We start from the raw sequence: 284 nt of genomic DNA, 5'->3' as shown, positions 1-284 counted from the left end.
TACCCATTCATCAGCCTACACTTCCGGGGGGCCCCCTTGGGGGGCCCCCAGCTGCTGGGGGGCCCCTAGGGTTGGGGAGGTCTAGCAGTGAGAGTGATGCCTCTTCTTCTGCTGCTGCTGCTGCAGCGCCAGCAGCAGCAGGAACAGCACCAGAAGCAGCAGCAGCAGCTGCTGCTGCTTCACCCGCAGAAGACGAGGGGGGCCCCCATGGGGGCCCCCCCGCTGCTGCTGCGGTATCACGATATACAAAGGGGGGCCCCCGTCGGCGTGGAAGTCGTCGTCTG

At 66.5% G+C, this 284-nt stretch overlaps 1 protein-coding gene across 1 annotated transcript in view; it reads left to right on the top strand.

The window, feature by feature from the left end:
• Positions 1-284, top strand: part of EMH_0048630 (uncharacterized protein) — a gene marked incomplete at both ends in the record, with an annotated part of 6,000 nt that overhangs the window by 4,409 nt on the left and 1,307 nt on the right. The window contains one exon of the mRNA XM_013496422.1: positions 3-284. Coding sequence (XP_013351876.1) covers positions 3-284 — 282 coding nt within the window. The remainder of the gene's footprint in view (positions 1-2) is intronic.

This window comes from Eimeria mitis, genomic scaffold (genome assembly GCF_000499745.2).
Source record: "Eimeria mitis Houghton genomic scaffold, Emh_scaff2099, whole genome shotgun sequence".
NCBI lineage: Eukaryota > Apicomplexa > Conoidasida > Eucoccidiorida > Eimeriidae > Eimeria > Eimeria mitis.
Note: the sequence above shows the minus strand (reverse complement) of the source record. Positions and strands in the feature narration are given on the sequence as shown.